Source organism: Sphaeramia orbicularis, chromosome 10, assembly GCF_902148855.1.
Source record: "Sphaeramia orbicularis chromosome 10, fSphaOr1.1, whole genome shotgun sequence".
In the NCBI taxonomy this organism is placed as follows: Eukaryota; Metazoa; Chordata; class Actinopteri; order Kurtiformes; family Apogonidae; genus Sphaeramia; species Sphaeramia orbicularis.
In genome coordinates this window covers 52,310,737-52,328,230 of record NC_043966.1, presented here as the reverse complement: position 1 = coordinate 52,328,230, position 17,494 = coordinate 52,310,737, and the positions used below count along the sequence as shown (strand labels likewise).

At 37.6% G+C, this 17,494-nt stretch overlaps 2 protein-coding genes across 3 annotated transcripts in view; one reads left to right on the top strand and one right to left on the bottom strand.

The window, feature by feature from the left end:
* The first annotated feature begins 5,274 nt into the window (after window positions 1-5,274).
* Window positions 5,275-8,960, top strand: smim19 (small integral membrane protein 19). Its single transcript, XM_030145548.1, has 3 exons — window positions 5,275-5,528; window positions 7,067-7,191; window positions 8,519-8,960. The coding sequence occupies exons 1-3, from the start codon at window positions 5,395-5,397 to the stop codon at window positions 8,611-8,613; spliced, it is 354 nt and encodes a 117-aa protein (XP_030001408.1). The 5' UTR covers window positions 5,275-5,394; the 3' UTR covers window positions 8,614-8,960.
* A 2,242-nt stretch (window positions 8,961-11,202) lies between these two features.
* pld7 (phospholipase D family, member 7) overlaps window positions 11,203-17,494 on the bottom strand; it is a 33,578-nt gene continuing 27,286 nt past the window's right edge. For both annotated transcript variants that reach the window (XM_030145537.1, XM_030145538.1), the window contains 3 exons: window positions 13,410-13,575; window positions 13,219-13,318; window positions 11,203-12,124 (listed from right to left, as the gene is read on the bottom strand). In XM_030145537.1, the coding sequence (XP_030001397.1) occupies window positions 11,922-12,124; window positions 13,219-13,318; window positions 13,410-13,575 (469 nt within the window). In that variant the 3' untranslated portion in view covers window positions 11,203-11,921. The remainder of the gene's footprint in view (window positions 12,125-13,218; window positions 13,319-13,409; window positions 13,576-17,494) is intronic.

Below are 17,494 nucleotides of genomic sequence, written 5' to 3'. Positions count from 1 at the left end.
TCCACTGAGCTGCTGTCACTCGTTAAAGCATCACTTTTGTATCATTTCTGAGTCAGATGCACAAACTGGTGAGTGGCAGACAGGCTCTAGAGGACGGTTTGTGAAATAACATTCACATCAGATGTGCCACAGCTGGTGTCCTAACTTCTTATTGGGAAGTTCTTCACATTCCTCATTGGCAGAAATATTTGGAATGACTGGTAGAATTTTTTGTCTTTATACTTTAAAATACTAACATTTAACCAATACTTTAAGACCTTTAAAAAAAAATAGAAGTTAATACAAAATTTGATCCAGTTACTGTCCATATAATGAATTTATACATAAATTTAAACCCATTTATATTCTTTATTTGTCTCATTTAATTTGTGCTTGTACTCACGTTCTTAACTTTTTGAATCAAATTTCATGGATTCTGGAAAGTGACCAGGTCCTGGTCCCTGTTACAAAAGGTATGAATGAGACTGGATCTGATGATTTCATACCATTTCTGTGTCTTTTAAGTGAATACCATTTTAATAAAAAAGGTTTGTTTGAAGTTGAAAACAAAAATCTTTAGACTTCCAGTCTCTGGAGAGACATTGTACATTATATGTATATTATATTGTATGTAATTACTTGATAGATACAAAAATATTTGGCATGCTGTAGTTCAGTTTTTGTTTTTGTTATTTATTTGCTTCTCTGTTAAAGTTTTGGTTAATTGTTGATAAAAGCATTAGAGATAGAAAGAAAAAAAAAAGAGATTTAGATTAAGACTCAATACTTTGTGACCATGTCAACAAAGTCAGTTGGAATTCATTGCAGTAGGCTCCATGTACTGGCAGTTAAACATTACACTGCAAATAAAAAATACAACCAACCAATAAAACAGAATAAAATGCAGACACTAGGTTAAAATCCAAGTGTAAAACAAATAATAAAACATCACTCCACCAGCTATGAACTTAGCATCTGCAAGGGGTTTTAGACACTTGAAAAGCAAAACGTCCAGGAATTGTTCCAGCAGTCAGACAAAATCTGAAAAAGTCAGAAAACAGTCAGAGAAAGTCAGAGAAAGTAAGAGAAAGACAGAAAACAGTCCAAAAAAATCATTAAACAGTCAGAAAATAGTCCAAAAACAGCCCCAAAAAATCAGAAAAAGTCTGAAAACAGTCAGAGAAAGTCTGAAAACAGTCAGAAAAAGTCCAAAAACAGTCAGAAAAGTCAGATAAAGTCAGAAAACAGTCAGAAAACAGTCAGAAAAAAAAATCATAAAAAGTCCAAAAACAGTCAGAAAAAAGTCAGGAAAAAAATCAGAAGAAGTCAGGAAACAATAAAAAAAAGTCAGAAAACAATCTGGAAAAGTCAGAAAAAGTCAGAAACCAGTCAGAAAATAGTCCAAAAACAGTCCCAAAAAGTCAGAAAACAGTCAGAGAAAGTAAGAGAAATTTAGAAAACAGTCAGAAAACATCAGAAATTAGTCAGGAAAAAGTCAGAGAAAGTCCAAAAACAGTCAGAAAAAATAAAGTCAGAAAACAGTCTGAAAAATCAGAGAAAGTCCAAAAACAGTCAGAAAAAATAAAGTCAGAAAACAGTCTGAAAAAGTCAGAGAAAGTCTGAAAAAATCTGAAAACAGTCAGAAAAAGTCCAAAAACAGTCTGAAAACAGTCAGAGAAAGTCTGACAACAGTCAGAAAAAGTCCAAAAACAGTCAGAAAAGTCAGATAACCCAAAAGAAATAAACAACATATTCCAGAAATTTTACAGTGACCTATACTCCTCACCTCAACAACCCACATACTCCGACACTGAGGAATTCTTTAACAAATTAGATCTCCCAAAATGACATAAAGAACAAGTGGCGTTTTTAGACGCACCACTCACCCTCAATGAACTTACGTCTGCTCTAAATAAGATACCTCATAATAAATCTCCTGGACCAGATGGACTACCAGCTGAATTTTACAGACTTTTTTGGGACATTTTATCACCACTGTTCCAAAGAGTAATCACAGAGATCAAAGCCACTTCAACCATACCCACACATACGAACACCGCCGCCATGACAATACCGTTAAAGCCCAGTAAAGACCCCACCCAACCATCTAGTTACCGCCTGCTTTCACTAATTAACACAGACTTGAAAATTATAACTAAAGCATTAGCGTTACCCCCACTCTTATTCACCAAGATCAGACAGGCTTCATAAAAAATAGACGTGCCACAGACAATGTCCGCAGACTTTTCAATCTTATCAATATATCACAACAAACCCAACAAAAAACTATCATTGTATCCCTCGACACAGAAAAAGCCTTTGATAAGGTAAACTGGCTCTTTTTATTCAGCACCCTCCATAAATTTGGGTTTGGAGAGTCGTTCATACACTGGATTAAGACACTATATTCATCACCCAGGGCCACAGTTACTACTAACAGAATCACTTCACCAAGTTTCACACTGCACCGGGGAACCAGACAAGGATGCCCACTCTCACCCTCCCTTTTTGCTATTTTCATCGAACCCCTCGCAGCAGCAATACGCCAAAACAACATCATTCAAAGAATACAGGTTATGGACACGCAACACAAAATCATCTTATATGCAGATGATTTACTACTGTACCTACAGAATCCACGTACATCCCTCCAAGAAACCTTCAATATCATCAACAAATTCTCAGAAATCTCTCATTTATACCATTAACTGGAAAAAATCAACAGTTTTACCCCTCTCTGATGATGCTTGGGATTCTGGAAGTCAGGTTTCTTCACTCCCCCTACAAACAGCCAACATTAAATATCTGGGCATGAATATTTCCTCCAGACTGTCAGAGCTTTTTACTCTCAATTACACCCCCCTCCTAAAAAAAATTGAAGACAACCATAAATGCTGGACAAAACTCTCACTCACACTTATTGGAAGAATTGCAGCAGTAAAAATGAAAACCTTACCTCAGATGAACTACCTCTTCTCTATGATCCCTACCACTCCCACAGACAATTGGTTCAGAACACTTAACACAATAACAACACAATTCTATTGGAAAAATAAAAAACCCAGAATTTCACTATCAACTCTGCAAAATAAAAAAACACATGGTGGACTTGAGGCTCCAAACTTTCTACACTATTTCCTTGCCAATCAACTCCAGTATTTAGCTAAATGGATCCACAAACAGAACCACAGTTCCCCTTGGCTTGAAATAGAACAGTATCAGTGTAAAAACATCTCCACTGCAGATCTCCCCTTCCTCCCACAATCTATTAGTAAATCTAACATCTGTAAGATTAACACTGTCTCCACAACCCTGACAGCCTGGTGGAAAATAAATCGAATCAAAAAGTCATCACTTGCACCAAATAAGTTCAGCCCACTCTGGCACAACCCAACTTTCACTCTACAAAATAAACCCATTCACTTCTCCACATGGGAAACAAAGGGAATCACACACCTCGTCTTATGTCTGTCCCATCCTACGGTCTTGTTTTATGTTCGTTCTGTACCACTGTCATGTGCCAATCTGCCACTTTGTTAAGTCTTGTCCCTGTGCACTTTTGTTTATATGAACCCCTCCCTCTATGTACAGGGGTTGGACAAAATAATGGAAACACCTTCACCTCAAGATGATAATGCCCCAATCCATACAGCTAGAATTGTTAAAGAATGGCATGAGGAACATTCTAATGAAGTTGAGCATCTCGTATGGCCGGCACAGTCCCCAGACCTCAACATTATTGAGCATTTATGGTCAGTTTTAGAGATTCAAGTAAGACGTCGATTTCCACCGCCATCGTCTCTAAAAGAGTTGGAGGGTATTCTAACTGAAGAATGGCTTCAAATTCCTTTGGAAACAATTCACAAGTTGTATGAATCAATACCTTGGAGAATTGAGGCTGTAATTGCTGCAAAAGGCGGACCTACACAATATTAAATTATATTTTGTTGATTTTTTAAGGTGTTTCCATTATTTTGTCCAACCCCTGTACATATATACTAGCAAGGAATGTAGGTCAATAGGAGTATAAACTTGAAATTGTTACTGGTCACTTGTTAAGTATAAGCTGTAATAAATAATAAACTTGTCCCCCGAAGAGGGGGGGTGGTGGCGGGTCAAAAAAAAAGAAGAAAGAAAGACAGAAAAAAGAAAAGTCAAATAAAGTCAGAAAAGAGTCAGAAAAAAAGTCTGAAAAAGTCCGAAAACAGACAGAAAAGTCAGAGAAAGTCAGAAAATAGTCAGAAAAATCAGAAGAAGTCAGGAAAGAAAAAAAAAAGTCAGAAAACAGTCTGGGAAAAGTCAGAAAAAGTCAGACAACTGTCAGAGAAAGTCCGAAAACAGTAAAAAAAAAAAAAAAAAAAAAAAAAAGTCAGAAAACAGTCAGAAAAAGTCAGAGAAAGTTAGAAAACAGTCAAGGAAAAAATCTGAAAAAAATCTGAAAACAGTCAGAAAAAGTCTGAAAACAGTCTGAAAAAAAAAAAAAAAAATCAGTAAAAGTCAGAAACAGTCAGAAAACAGACAGAAAAGTCAGAGAAAGTCAGAAAATAGTCAGAAAAATCAGAAGAAGTCAGGAAAGAAAAAAAAAAGTCAGAAAACAGTCTGGGAAAAGTCAGAAAAAGTCAGACAACTGTCAGAGAAAGTCCGAAAACAGTAAAAAAAAAAAAAAAAAAAAAAAAGTCAGAAAACAGTCAGAAAAAGTCAGAGAAAGTTAGAAAACAGTCAAGGAAAAAATCTGAAAAAAATCTGAAAACAGTCAGAAAAAGTCTGAAAACAGTCTGAAAAAAAAAAAAAAAATCAGTAAAAGTCAGAAACAGTCAGAAAACAGACAGAAAAGTCAGAGAAAGTCAGAAAATAGTCAGAAAAATCAGAAGAAGTCAGGAAACAATAAAAAAAAAAAGTCAGAAAACAGTCTGGGAAAAGTCAGAAAAAGTCAGACAACTGTCAGAGAAAGTCCGAAAACAGTAAAAAAAAAAAAAAAAAAAAAGTCAGAAAACAGTCAGAAAAAGTCAGAGAAAGTTAGAAAACAGTCAAGGAAAAAATCTGAAAAAAATCTGAAAACAGAAAAAGTCTGAAAACAGTCTGAAAAAAAAAAAAATCAGTAAAAGTCAGAAACAGTCAGAAAACAGTGTGAAAGTGAAACCTCTGTAGTCCACACTGTGCACAGTCTGAGGGTTTCCACTGACTTTCAGCCAAAGCGCTGAACCGAACAGCAGGGGGCAGCACTGAGACCCGGAAGTAACCCGTTTCCGGAAATGTAGAAGGAAGACGGCGGAAGTGACGTCGTGATGTTTACACCGCTCAGCTGCGTCCATTAGCTTAACAGGAGCGAATTCAACATCACTGAATTGGACCGCTCTGAACAGAAGGGCTGAAGGTGTGGGCTCTGGTTCCGGTTCTGGTTCCGGTTCTGGTTCGATGGGGGCTCACGGGATGTTGGGGAACGAACCGGAGGCCTTAGACTACTCCGTCCATGAAGCCTGGAACGAAGCCACCAATGTGTACCTGCTGGTGATCCTGGTCAGCTTCGGCCTGCTCATGTACGCCCGGAAGTAAGAGGACATCCAGCACACACACACACACACACACACACACACACACACACACACACACACACACACACACACACACACACACAGGCAGACAGACAGACAGACGGTCTGATCCTGAATATATGAGAGCAGCTGTGACTGCGGAGGAAAGATGGAAGAGAGAGAGAGAGGAAGAACATTCACAGAAAACAGCAGATGCTAAAACAAAGGGACATGACTGACATGTAGGACTGTGTACCTGCAACAAACTGGAGATACGATACAAACCACAATACTAGGATCACAATTTATCATGATACTGTTAAAAAAGCAATTTTTTTGTTTGTTTCAGTTTTTTAAAAGGATTATTTCCTTGAAGAACTGAATTACACCAGAAATCTGCACAAATACTAAACACATTTTTATTTAATCTCAACAGGATCTAATGTATCACAAAATGATCCTGGGTTCAACTGAAATTCTGTTTTACAGACATTCCAGTTTCAGATCCTGTTCACATGTTCAGATTCTATTAGTTCACAACTAACATCAGAACAGGATTTTTGTGCAATTGCAACAAAGGAACCAACATCTGCCTCTCAGACAGTAAAAAGTGCTTGTAGGATGCTTCAAATAACCATTATTTAATAAAACAGTGTTAAATAATAATACATAAGATATAAACAATAAAGAAAAACAAAAATGAACCCCTACAGTATCTGCATTTGAATAAATACCTAAAACTATCGATACAGTACTTTTAAATATCGATACAGTATCGTGAAATGAAATATCGTGATATATTGCAGAACCGATATTTTCAAAATGATGACTTAACATCTTAAACTAATATGATCTTGTACCTTCGACATAGAAATTCACAGTAATGACTCAGTGTCTCAGAATAATGGAAAGTGTTATCAAAATAATAAACTTTGATGAATTGGCTGATTTAAGACGTACCATAAACTTGTCTGAAGACAAAAAGCCCACACAGCCTTTTCTGTGCTCGGTCCAAAGCTCTGAACTGTTCTGCCCCAACATCATGTGTGCACAGTCTCCTTTAAAGACGCATCTATTTGCACTGGCTTTAACACAAGTGTGTGACTTTTATTTGTTTTATCGTCTGGTTGTGTTTTAGGTGCTATTTATCCTATTATTGTGTGTCCATGTCTATCAGTTTGAGTCTATCTTGTATTTGTTCTTATTTTACTAGTTTTAGCACATCTTGCATTTGTATCTGCAGGCTTCGTACAGCACTTTGGGAACTTTGGGTAGTTTTAAATGCTTTAAATGGAAAATTACTAAGTCAAAAATTGGAGATAAAATATTAGTGTTTTTTCTCAGTAGGATTTTCCATTGAGATCCCAAGTCAATATTTTGACTGAAGAACTGTTTTCCATCAAAGTGGCAGAAACCGACTCGCATAGTGTCTTCTGTAAATGTATTTTATGGACTGGTTTGCATTTAATCCTCATATTCACGTTAATCTAACTGATAATGACTTGTGGTTCATTCTCGCTGTGTTCCTTTCAAATCTGATTTTCCGTCTCTATAAGAAACAAGAGGAAGATCATGCGTATCTTCGCCCTGCCTCCAACCGTCGGCACCAACCCAGAGCCCAACTTCTACGACAGCCTGCAGAAGGTCCGTCTGCGGCAGCAGCTGGAGATGTACTCTCTGGGTAAGAGGCACCGGAGCTCACAATGGACCTGATTAGGGATGCACCCACACCACTTTTTTCCAGACTGAGTACAAGTACTTACATTTGAGTACTTGCCGATGCCGAGTACCGATACGAGTACTTAAAGGTGCAGGAGACTTTCGTGACCAATTTTTCGTCAGATCTGTCCATCCTCAGTCATATCCTCAGTATCATGAACCTGTTCGTCTGTCTGTCATTACTCACCTGAATCTCTTCCATCACAGTGAACAGTTTCTTAGTTCCATCCACCACAAACAAACCATGTGTTTACAAACAGAGCCAGGAGGGAACTCGGGCGTCTGAGGAATTTTGTTGTGATGTGCATTGTGGGAAATGGAGGTTTGTGCAGCCACCTGACAGCGGCAGCGTGATCATATGATATTATATGGATGAAACAAACATGACGCGGATACGGCTGGAGGAATCGGCACAGAAGGAAGGGAGCTCCTGCCGTTTCCATGTCGTGTCTGTAGCAGCTGCTGCTGTCAGGTGGCTGTGAGAACCTCCGCTGTGGAGGTTCATTTTTGTTTTTCTTTTTTGTTTAGATTTGATGTTGTGACATTAGTTATGAACTAACAGAATGTGAGCATTTGAACAGGACCTTATTTTTTTTTAACCTCCACCAGGAGGTATTGTGATCACTTTGCTTTGTGTGTTTGTTTGTTTGTTAGCAACTTTACAGGCAAACTATTCCACCCATCTTTCCCAAATCTTCCCCACAGATAGGCCTAGGCCCTGGGACCAACCCAGTACATTTTGGTCCCAATAGGCCAAAGTTCAAGGTCACAGCAAGGTCACAACATCTACAGTTTTCCATCTGTCATCAGTGAGCAATTTTCCAAAATTCATAAAAATTTCAAAACGACTCTGATTATCCTCCAATTGGATCCACCTGTAGCTCAGAACAATATCTTGTATCTGGCACAAAATCGTCCACATCCACTGTGGAATGTGGACTCTGTGGACATTTACATTGAACATTGAAAATCCCATTTACCACACATTTAAAATTAGAACTAAACAAATATTGATGTGAATTGAATATAATTGGACAGACACATGACTGGTACCAAGCTTCAGCTTTTTCTGCTGTATGGAACAACCTGGAAACTGTTGAATTTAAACAGAAATAGTGATCCACTCATGCACACTGTTCGGGTGCTTGGCGGAGGTTTGCGTTCTCTGAACACTAGTTTACGTATAGTTCCCAGTTGTACAGCTTTTCCCTGTAGTGGAGTGTTTTCACAGTGTGGGATTAGTTTGTCCATTTGCATAAACCATCTTTATACGGTTTCTTTTCTTTTAGCCCGGAAGTTTGAGCAGCAGCAGCAGCAGCAGCAGCAGCAGCAGCAGCAGCAGGTGCTGGGTCAGACGGACAGCGTCCAGCTCTCTATGGAATGAGGAGGAGGAGCTCACACATTCCTTTGTGCCACATTGAACCGCTGTGTGTCCTTTAACCCTGTACACACAGACAGGAAAGGACCTGGAACCAACCAGCGCTTAGAGAGGTCACAACAACTGCCACTCATCTGTTCCCGTACGGTGTGGAGAAAGACTGAGAGCTTTGAGCATCTGTTGGATGAACTGGACTGAGTTCAGAACAGCCAGAATTCAAACTGGACGACTGTGAGGTCAGCCGAGCTGAGGAGAGGAACGTGCATCAGGTGGACCCACGTCCTCCAAACGTAGAAGTTATTTGTTGTTGTTGTTTTAGTGTTTGACATGATCTAAATAAACTGTGATGTCAAAGAAAATATCTGCAATGTAAAATAAAGACACAAAACCCTAAAGCTGGAGTGTTGGTAGATGACTTCACTGTGGTCATAGATTACAGCTGATGACTCCAGAATCATGCTTTGTTTATTTGTAAGTGGGTCTGATCACATGAAAGTGAACATCAACATGAAAACGTACATTTGCACACATCATTTATCACATGGGCTCATTTTTGAGCTAAAGATCTCTATTTTATGAAACTGTTATCCTTTGTAAAATACCACTTGTAGAAAAAAAAAGTTACAACTGATTTTATCGATTGTACTTTTTACACCTTTGCCACATCTCACTTAAAAATATAGCTCAAATTTGACGCTAAAAATTAAAATCTAAAAAATCTGAAAATGTATTCAGTCTGTCACATTTCTTAAGACTGTGAACTGTTACAGAGAAATGACTCTTTATTTGTAATGTACCTATATCAGTATGAACCACCACAAGTTGTAAATACCACTGTGTTAGTCTTAAATACATTAAATAAACCATTGTGATGATATCTGGTTTGTTGTTTTCAAAAATAAGTCAACATTTTGTTTGATGCATACAATGGTAAGAGTCCTCCAAGTGTTACTATGGCAAACTGTCCACATGTTACCACACTGTCATGTCAATAAAACAGACTTTTCAATATTTTACTCCAAAATGTATTTTCATCATAGTTGAACATAATATCTAAAACATTTTGCCCTACTACTTGATAGCAATTTCTGTCGAGAACCGCATGTTTTGAATGTTTGCGTAAAGCTTGAAAAATTGATGTCCATTTCAAGATCACGTGTTACTGAGAAGTAATTTGACATTTTTCACCTTAAACTTTTATCTCCCCAAATTTTGTTGTACATAATGTTAAAGGGCTCATAAATACTTTCTCAAATCTGTATAATACATGCATATAAGTTACTCTGATTACATGACAGAAACTGTTGAACATGAAATGTAGCCATGTGTTACTGGTTGATTGGATCCATATATATATATATGTGTGTGTGTGTGTATATATATATATATATATATATATGTGTATACATATATAAATACAGTATATTCTCACACATTTTCATTGTTTATGTAAAAGGAAATAATGATACTATAGTAGATTTTGATCATATCATTAATCACTTAAATCTATTTGCAGTTCTGTATGTCCCGCCCACAGCACTATGTGATTGGCTACATGTCATAAATCAGGGGCGTCAAACTCATTTTAGTTCAGTTCCACATTCAACCCAATATGATCTGAAACAGGCCGGTAAAATGTTTACATCTTCAAACTTTCCTTTAAAATCTGTATACCATGAATGACCTGAAATGTCTTAAGAAAAATAAGTGCAATTTTAACACTATTATGCCTCTGTGTGCATACGTGTTAAACGTGTGCATTACAACTTGTGTCAAAATTACAAATGCCCAAAACATTTATTAACAAGCAGAATATTGGTAAAATTGCACTTATTTTTCTTAAGACACACCAGGTTTTTCATATTTGTTCAGCTTATTCACATTTTTTTTGTAAAAGGATAGTTTGTAAATGTAAATGTTGTGTTTGCTCCTGGAGGGTTCTGTTGGGTTTCTGTAAATTGGCTTAGAGTCTGGTTTGGACCAACTCTATATGTAAAGTGTCATGAGATAACTTTTGTTATGATTTGGCGCTATATAAATAAAATTTGATTTGATAAACATTTTCATGTAATTTTACCTTTTTACACTGAATCAAACAGAAAATTTGAGGTTTTCATTGTAAGTTATGATATTCTTTTACTGGTCTGATCCACTTTAGATCATATTTGTCTATACATCCTTCATTGTTAATATCTTGTGTCTAATTTTTGCCTTTCACAAATTCATCCCATGGGCCGGATTGGGGCCTTTGGTGGGCCGGTTTTGGCCCATGGGCCACATGTTTGACACCTGTGTCATAAATAATAACAAACACTGAAATAAGGAAACATTTACTTGTAATTCCTGTTTCCAGCCCCTCCAGTTTGTTGCAGTTTTGAATTAAACTTTATTTGATTTGACAGTCAGCTTCATGTATGTGTCTGTTGGATGATGCATTGTTCAGTTTTCCATTTGACTTGCAACAAAAACCCTTGGAGTCCTGGTCAAACTGACACTAGTTAATGTGACTTCATCTGAGTGTTCAAATACTTACAGGCTGACTGAGTGGTTCATCTTGTTTTCATATTGCAATAATAATGAAAATACAGTCTACTCACTGAACACTAATCTTTATTTCATAGCTGTAGCTGCCGGCTACAGAAGCTCTGAGATGACCAACCACGGCACAGCTTTTATTTGCTCAGTACATCCATCCGTTTGGCAGGAATTCACCAAAGGCTTGTTAAATCTCTGGGAGGTCCTATTGTTGAACAGTTAAAACTGTTTAAGCAGCGTTTTCAATGAGCTGACAAGGACAGGTTCAAGCAAACACTGGGTACAAAGGAAGAACGAGGGAAACAAAAGCAACACCACAGGAACAATGAGATGTGAACACAGAAATAGAACAGAAACAGAAATGTAAAAGTAGGAATTATCGCACTACCAAACATGCACATCCAGATTTGACTAGTATTTACATCAACCTAGAACTGACAGTATAAGACGTGGATGTACAGCGCTGCGGACAGCCTCCACGAACTACTGCCTCATGCTTCTCTTTGGAAACCTGGGATTCCCTGCATTAACGCTTTGCACCTTTAGCGGAAATATACACAATGCTCCAGGCATAAAATTAATTGTACACAGCATAGGACCCTTATAAGAAGTCAGAAAATTACAGAGTATAAAAATAACACATTCAACTCAACTTAAAAAAGCTCCTATATACAGAAAACTGTAGTAAACATAGTGCAGAAAGCAGATTCAGTTCCAATTCAAGTAGCAGGAGAAGCAGACGCTAATGTTCAACATGGCAGGTTTGGATGACAGCGGTGTCAGAGTGAGCGGTGAGAGCAGACGTGCTGCTGGTCCACAGTCAGCGGACCGGAGTACTGGGACGTCCAGTCTCGCAGGAACAGCTCCTCTGCTTGGCTCTGCAGGGTCTGCTGGCCCGCTCGGACATCAGAACCCGTCTGGTTCACAACCAGACCCACACCTGCAGTCTGTGTGAAGTAGGTCTCAGACCAGTTGGATGTGCCTGTGGACACAGGAAACACACATCAGCACAAAGTACGGCAGGAAAACATCTAGTCACTAGAGCTGCATTTAGAAGGAAATACCAGGATTCCTGCCTTTCTTCTGAATGGGTGAGTTTGATTCTGAGGCTTATGAAGGTATAGTTATTGTGTGATGTTATTATCCCAGGTTGATCCACCGTTCGGACTAAACTGTGACAGTTCTGACCTTTGTTGGATTCCAAACAGATTTTTAGTGCAGTTATTGACAACACAAACGGTACAGAAAATGGAGGTGATCTGTGGTTTTTCTGTGGCTGTTTCAGTCTAACAACAGACCTAAGCTAACAGAGTTATGATGTAAACTATCAGCTGATGCACCAAGGAAAAATGACAACACATGGTTATTTTGTGTTTGAAGAAATCTTAATGAAACCATAACAGATGAATTCAGTGGGGGATACAGTCTGTGGAGGTTTAACAGGAATTCATGAATGGTTTTGGAAGCTGAGAGTGTGTTCTGGGCAGCGGCAGCTGCTTAAGACATGACGTGGAAACAGCAGGAGCTCCCTTCCCTCTATGCATACTCCTCCAGCCGTTTCCGCATCGTGTTAGTTTCATCCATATAATATCATACGCTCGCGCCGCCGAGCCTTCGCTTCCCACAATGCATGTCGTGACAAAATTCCTCAGATGCCCGAGTTCCCTCCCAGCTCTGTTTGTAAACACATGGTTTGTTTCTGGAAACTGTTCACCATGAGGGAAGAGATTCAGGTGAGTAATGACAGACAGACGAACCGATTCATGATACTGAGGATATGACTGAGGATGGACAGATCTGAGGAAAAACTGGTCATGAAAGTCTCCCACACCTTTAATGATTTCATCTTTGGTTTGGTAGTTTTCTGTGTAAGTTCTCATTTGTCCAGTTCATCGTTCATCCACAGTTTGTGTTCAAGTTCAATTGGACTGTTTTTTTTTTTTTGTTCTTAAAAATGTTTCATCTAAGAAACTTCATCAGTTTCATCTTCATCAGCTAAACAATGTGAATACTGAAGATAAAGCAGGAGAAAATGAAACTGAAGCCACCCCAGTGGACTGTGATGATCAAGTTTACCTATATAGAGTACTCGATCTGTGACCATGTACTTGGCATGATTGACTCGTGCGTAGGGGATCTTCTTCTGCTCTGCTGTTGAAGGCACCGTGAACACTTTCTGTACAGAAAAAAAAAATGAATAAATGAGTTGAGGGCTTCAGCACTCCATTTAGTGCCCTGTGGTTCTCTGTTCAGGAAATAGAACGTACCACTTCAATGTCACAGCTCAGAGGAGGTCTGTTGAGGACCACCAGAGACTGGAGGAAGATGAACATGGAGGCACTGGAGTGTTCCCAGCAGCTGACCATCAGCCGGACCTGAACCCCTCTGGTACAGGCTGCAGAACGCAGAGCAGAGTCCAGGGCAGGCCAGAACCTGAACGCAACACAACACACAGGCAGAGTGAACACACACAAATACACACAACAGACACAGCATGTGTGATAGTAGAGGGTCTGATGTTGGTGGATGGATGCGGACAACTCAAAAGTGTGTGTTCATATGGGGGGGGGGGTCACCTAAGGGCCAATCTTTTTGGTGTAATATCAGTCTTTTTTTAAATAGAAAACTGGATATTTCTCTAAACTTCAAAACTGAATATATTTTATTTGGTTTCTTTATTAATGATCTGCCTGTTAAGAAACTGTTTATTCTTAATCTCATTTCGTTATTAGCAAAATTTCATGTGCATGCAAGCAAATGTGCCAAACACAAACCCAGCTTTGTGGTCTTTCAGTCCTACTTAAAATCCTACTTGGACACTCTTAACTTTTGCACAAACTCTAAAGCTGTGAAAACTAATGCCTGATGTAACAAATTTAAGTCGTTAATTTTTATTTTATTTTTTTCCCCCTTTTTGTTTATTCTTTTACTTTTATTTAAATTACTTACTTATCTGTGTATTTATGTTTAATTTCTTCCTTTCTCACCTTGAGTATTATGTTTTTTCCATGTTCTGTTGATCTATTTGTATATGGCATTATGTAAATAAAGTTTTGAAAAAAAAAATTGAGTGGGAAAAAAACAAAACAAAACAAAAACCCCCTAGGCGCCCATCCACATATAGAGCTGGTTTCCAATGTTAAATTCAGAGCAGCTCAGTCCTACCCTGACAGTCAAAGTCAAGAAAGTCACAGTTTGTTGTAAGGAGCTCAGTAACAGCTCAGTGGACCGTATTATTACATGTAATACACATCACCAGCACTAACATTTTGGCATAAAAGTAAATAACTCTTGTTAACTGTTAACTCTCTACACGCCTTAGATCCAGAAGTTGGGCTCTTCTGGTCATTCCAAAGTTCAGGCTCTAGTGCAGGACTGTCAAACTCATTTTAGTTCAGTTCCACCTTCACCTCAATATGATCTCCAGTGGGCCGGACCGGTAAAATAATACCAGTGAAAAAAGTAAAGTTACATTATAATAATGACATCATCTCCTTTAAAATCTGAATAACGTGAACAACTTGAAATGTCTTAAGAAAAACAAGTGGAGTTTTAACAATATTCTGCCTCAGTTTATCATTTACACATGTACATTACAACTTACATTACAATTACAAATACACAAAAGATTTAGCAACAGGTATAATATTGATAAAATTGCATTTACTTTTCTCAAGACATTTCACCTTGTTCATATTTCTTCAGATTATTCACATTTTTTTGTAAAAGGATAGTTTGTTAATGTAAACATTTTCATGTAATTTAACTTTTTTTTTTTACACTAAAACAAATATAAAATCTGCAGTTGTCATTATTTATAGCTTATTATGACAGTATTTTTCTGGTCTGATCCAACTGAGATCTAATTGGTTTATATGTGCATGTATGGAACCTGAAATAAAATGATTAGGACGCAACTGAGTGTTAATATCTTCAGTGTAATTTTTGCATTTCACAAATTCATCCCCCTTTGGCGGGCCAGATTTGGCCCCCGGGCCGCATGTTTGACACCTGTGCTCTAGTGTGTATTTCATCCCCGTTTGGCAAAAATGTCAGTATAAACATTGCATCAATATCCGCAAGGAACATTTTCAATCAGTGCATCCTACTTATGCCAGTTTCAATAAAATAGATCCCATAATTTGGATGTAAAATCTCAAAATAATGACTTAAGTATCTCAGAGTAGCAAAAAATAGCAATACATTCCATTTTTATGAATGCTGTGCCATATGTAGGGATGTAATGATTACTGGTATAACGATAAACCGCGGTAAAATTACAGATGGTTAGTATTACTGCTTAAATTCTACTTATCATGATAACTGTGTTTGATTACCGCACTTTTAGGGGAAAAAAAACCCATGTAAAGCTTTGATTTTATGTCAAATATTTGAGTATAGTAGGGCTGCACGATTTTGGCAAAAAAAAAAAAAAAAAAATCCAGATTTTTTTCCTCTAAAAACTCAATTTTCGATTTCAGTTTCGATTTTTGGGTAAAACTACAAAAGACAACAGAAGTCAGCATGTCGTTTTCATGAGCAGCCCACAATGCAAGGCACTGCTCTGACCTCAAATCTGTGATGGTATCATGTGATGAACCCACAGTTTGTTTTTTCTCTTCATTAAATCTTTAAAATGAAGTAGAGTATACAAACAATGTATACAACAAGAAAATAACATAAGTTTGCCAGGGGGAATACACTACAATACAATGTCCAAATATGAGTAAATACTTATGGTTTTTTTAGAGCCTTTTTGTTTCCAGATTTATCTAACAGCTTTGAATAAAGTTCAACATCTTACAAAAAATAAATACTATTTGGTTTTGTGTTACAGAACTTACATTTGTGAATGAAAAATTTAGCAAGTAAGAGGACTAAATTAATTATAAAAAAAAAAAATAAATAATAATTTTTTTTTTCTTTCTTTTCTGGGTATCTGGGCCCACAGCAGTGATACCAGTGTCAGTCAGTGACAGGCATCAGTCGTGTGTGCGTGGACCAGGTTAATATGAGTGATCCACATGCGGTTCTATTTAAACTGGAGGATCTGTGTGTGGAACAGACCGACCCAGGACACGCTGGAGGGATTCTGTCTGTGGAGCTGGTGGATGTGTGTGGGCACAGGGCTGTGTGGGCTCCTCTGCTGAGGCTGATGACCCTGAGACCCGGACCCGGATCGGAAGAAGACAGTACGGTACGGATCCGGGACAACGTAAGAGTGATCCCCATGCCGCTACGTTTCAATTGCGGGATTCGTGCGTGAAGCCACGGCTTATATTGCTATGAGTACTGCGGGTTCATGAACAGATTTACCGTCCGTGGTCATTACATGGACTTCTGTGACAGACCGCTGTCACAGGGAGAGCCTACGGTAGCCCGCGGGCGCGCGGCCCGAAGGCACGAGAGAGATGAAATCGATTTTACGATTTCCCTTTTTAAAAAAATCGTCCTAATTAACAAATCCAATTTCGATTTAAAATCGATTAATCGTACAGCCCTAGAGTATAGTTTTAATTTATTACAATATAAATTTTATATACCTAATATTTGGAACCAATATTCACTTTTAAAGTCTTTGAAAAGGTTCGTTAAGCATCTGTGTGTTATTTATGCAATAAATTACATACATTTCTCAAATCGGATTTTATATTTTTTTGTGTTTTTTGTCCTTTTATGTTGATATAGTAGGTTAAAGTGAAAAAATAATAGGCAGATGACATAGAAGATGTGCTGAAAAAACAGATCCCAAACATGGGTATAGTAAACATTGTTTATATAGTATATAAGGCTAAATCAAAAGGACTGAAAAATGGACAAAACAGGCTCAGACCACTACGGGTTAATATTTGAATGTTTCTGCAACAGAAGGGACATTGTGCCAATTATTTTATTTGTTGGTTTTTTTTGTCAAAATACAACTTGGTTAAATTATTTCAGTGTGTGTATCAGTACTATTTGAACATTTTGAGCACAATTTCAACAATACCACGATAATAATGATAACCGTGAAATGAAATTTTCATATCATTACATCCCTATCCATATGTATTAAGACATGCATATGTGGATATATATATATATATATATATATATATATATATATATATATATATATATATATAAATTTATTTTTTTTAAACACACACACACACACACACAGATGATACAACAATGTATTCATGGGCAGAAAACACAAAGGTTCTAATTATTATTATTTTTAGGACTACAACCATTCAAAGAGGTGAAACTCATTCCATGTCTAGTTATGAAGCCACAGAGACATCTTCAGACTCTGAACAGATTGTGGAGAGAAAGGTATGGTAAAGTCACTTTAAGATGTGTAGTTTTT